The 3,311-nt window shown below is 35.5% G+C and overlaps 1 protein-coding gene across 1 annotated transcript; it reads left to right on the top strand.

Annotated features, from left to right (window-relative positions):
• Positions 1 to 217: 217 nt before the first annotated feature.
• Positions 218 to 648, top strand: LOC133330301 (uncharacterized; the record flags this gene model as incomplete). Its single annotated transcript, XM_061538748.1, has 2 exons — positions 218 to 318; positions 375 to 648. Coding segments are annotated over 2 exons (375 nt in total), but the record flags the coding sequence as incomplete, so codon positions are not given.
• Positions 649 to 3,311: the final 2,663 nt, after the last annotated feature.

The following is a 3,311-nucleotide window of genomic DNA, read 5'->3' as shown; positions in this document are numbered from 1 at the left end:
AGAAGAAGACCTTCAGCTCTTCTATGAAGGAGAAGAAGACATTCAGCTCTTCTATGAAGGAGAAGAAGGCCTTCAGCTCTTCTATGAAGGAGAATAAGACCTTCAGCTCTTCTATGAAGAATCGCTCAGCTCTAAGAAGATATTCCGTTCTCGTATAAAACAGCCGTGCTGCTGTTCCGGTAGAAGAACTCATTTTATTTTTCATGTTTTCTTCCAGTCAATCTTGAGACGAATTTCACCCAGCATTGTTAAGGAGGAGGATCCGCCTAAACCTAAATGTAAAATAAATCGCTTAAGAGCCATTGGAATTCAAATAAGGTAAGACCCACCAACCAAGAAAAAAAATATTTTTTATTATTGTTTACTTTCCACAGATTTTTACGACGCCTTGAAAAATCGATTAAAACCCGCGAACGTATTGTTTCGCCATCGGATAGTTGTCCCGAGGAAAATACCGATGACATGGATTCGCCACAGGCATCATCGCCGCTGTTGCAGCCAACATCGCCGAACAAGACCCGACTGGCATTGTGTCGTCAGAAACGTCTTCCCAGTGAGGCCTATGGTATAACGGCAGCCGAAATGAGCACCAGCAATTGGAAGGGCATGGATCGTAGTTTGATTGGAGATGACTTAGCCAGTGATTGAAGTGGCATACATGGGCCGGATGTATGTATGCCAAGAAGTAGTATGTTTGGTTTTTTTATAGGAGCTTGTTAACCACATTGAAAATATTCCCATAGATAAGTAGCAATATAAATAACAACAACAACCACAAAACAAAAACAAAATTACTAAAATTAGTGTATAATTGTAAATATTTAGAATATTAAATATAGAATATTTAGCTACTTAAGAACATCTTCCTTTCTACATATTTTTTCACCCAAAAAAAAAAAAAACATTCCCACACTCTTACATGTTTGTGTGTATGTGCAGTTAAATATATTTATAGTGACGATAACTTAACTACAAAGTGGAATTGATTTTGTCCTTCGTACATATATAGTTCTAAAAGGAAAGTTTTTCTTTATTAAAAAATCGTATAGCCTATAGACAATGATAAGATAAACTTTCGAAAATTGGCACTAAAACGTACATATTGTGGTATTATATAATAAGTTAATCGGTTAAGAAATGAAACACACGTTTTATAGAATTAAATACTCACTCACACCCACACCCACATAGATACCTATTCACATTTTAGATATTTATTCGTTAAGTATTGTTCAAATGTTGTGACTATTTGAATTTCACTTAACGAAAATAGTTAATACTTAAGAAGAAAAAGAAGAAGCAGAGTTTGTTTTTTTCAAATACATAGTTTTAGATAATAATAATAACCCACTTCCAATATTCCACTCCTTCAACCCCTTACCCCTACCATAGATAGTTGATATACACAACTTTATAAATTCTTCTGATAAAAGACCAGAAAAAATATTTATGTGATTCGTTTATTTTGAAAGTGCTCTAAGTCCATTTTAGTTTGTGATACAAATCTCGGGTTTCCAGAAAAGATTACAAAACACATTATATCTTGTTTAAGGGTACAAAGCCACAAACAAAAAGGTATTGACACAGATCATGTGGACGAAAAATTGGATGAGACCCGTTTAAGCCATCGGAGATTTGACATATTCTTGGATGAGCAGGTACTATTTGAGGTCCAGAAATCGATCACATGAAACTGTCCTCAACATCGGGGGCGTGTAGCTCCAGCTGTGCTCCACAAATGGCCCAACTACTAATGATTTCATTTGTGATACAAATCGATGGTTGCGGTGACAAGACCCTATCCCTAATTATACAACTTACCAACCCTATAAATATCTCAATATAAGAAGAAATTGACTTAAAGCACTTTCAAAATAAACAACTCATATATGAGACGAGACCGAAGATCAGCAGATTTTTTTTAAGTCTAAAAGGCAATAGGGTATCATTAAAGGTCTCCATGTCTACTTATATCAATCCAGAATGTTTTCTTATAGATGACCAGAAGATCTTCTTACTGAAACTTTTCTTGCAGGAGACAAGAATGTATTTTTCCAGAAGGATAGAAGGTCCTTTCAGAGAAAAACTCAACGGAAAACAGAAAGTATTATCATAGAAGACCAGAAGACCTACTAATAGGCGACCAGAAGGTCTTATTGTAGATTTTTCTTACAGAAGATTAATAGTTATTGTTCAGACGAATGAAGACCAGAATGTATCAATCTGAAGGTTGTTTCAACGGAAAACAGAAAATAGAAGTCCAGAAAACCTTCTTATAAAAGACCAGAAGGCCTTATTTGTAGATTACGAGAAGTTTTTCTTACAGAAGATTAATAGTTATTCTTCAGACGAATGAAGACCAGAATGTATTTTTCTAGAAGGACAGAAGGTTCTTTCGATGAAAATCTGAAGGTTGTTTCAACGGAAAACAGACCTTCTTATAGATGACCAGAAGGTCTTATTGTAGATTACGAGAAGCTTTTTTTACAGAAGATCAAATTTTATCCTCAAAAAGCCTTATAGAAGACAGAAGATCTGCTCATAAAATACCAGAAGTTCTTCTTACAGACGAGAATTTATTCTCATAGCAGATCAGAAGGGCTTGTCATAGAACACCAGAGGTTCTTCTCACAGAACACCTGAAGATATTCTCATAAAAGACGAGGTATTATCATAGAAGACCAGAAGACCTACTTATAGGCGATCAAAAGGTCTTATTGTAGATTACGAGAAGTTTTTTCTTTTTTTCAGACGAATGAAGACCAGAATGTATTTTTCTAGAAGGACAGAAGGTTATTTCAATGAAAATCTGAAGGTTGTTTCAACGGAAAACAGAAAGGTCTTATTGTAGATTACGAGAAAGGAAGATCAAATGTTATCCTCAAAAAGCCTTATAGAAGCCAGAAGATCTGCCATACCAGAAGTTCTTCTTACAGAAGACCAGAATATATTCTCATAGCAAATCAGAAGGGCTTGTCATAGAACACCTGAGGTTTTTCTCCCAGAACACCTGAAGATCTTCTCATAAAAGACGAGATAATATTTTCATAGAAGATCAGAAGAACTGGCTATAGAAGATCAGAAGTTATTCTCACAGAAGGCTAGAATAGCAATCAGGAGGGCCCCTCATGGAAGCATCTGATCTTCGTCTTCTCACAGAACACCAGAAGATCTTCTCATAAAAGACGAGATTGTAGTGTAATAGAAGATCTGCCTATTGAAGACCAGAAGGCCTTCTTATGGAAGGTCGGAAGATCTTCTCATAGAATAGAATTTTTTCCTGAGGATTTTCTCACAAAATATCAGAAACA

The sequence above is a fragment of the Musca vetustissima genome, unplaced genomic scaffold, assembly GCF_032173495.1.
Source record: "Musca vetustissima isolate MV318-11 ecotype Yass unplaced genomic scaffold, APGP_CSIRO_Mvet_v1 utg99353, whole genome shotgun sequence".
Lineage (NCBI taxonomy): Eukaryota > Metazoa > Arthropoda > Insecta > Diptera > Muscidae > Musca > Musca vetustissima.
The sequence above is the reverse complement of the archived record's forward strand: the minus strand, read 5'-3'. Positions and strand labels throughout refer to the sequence as shown.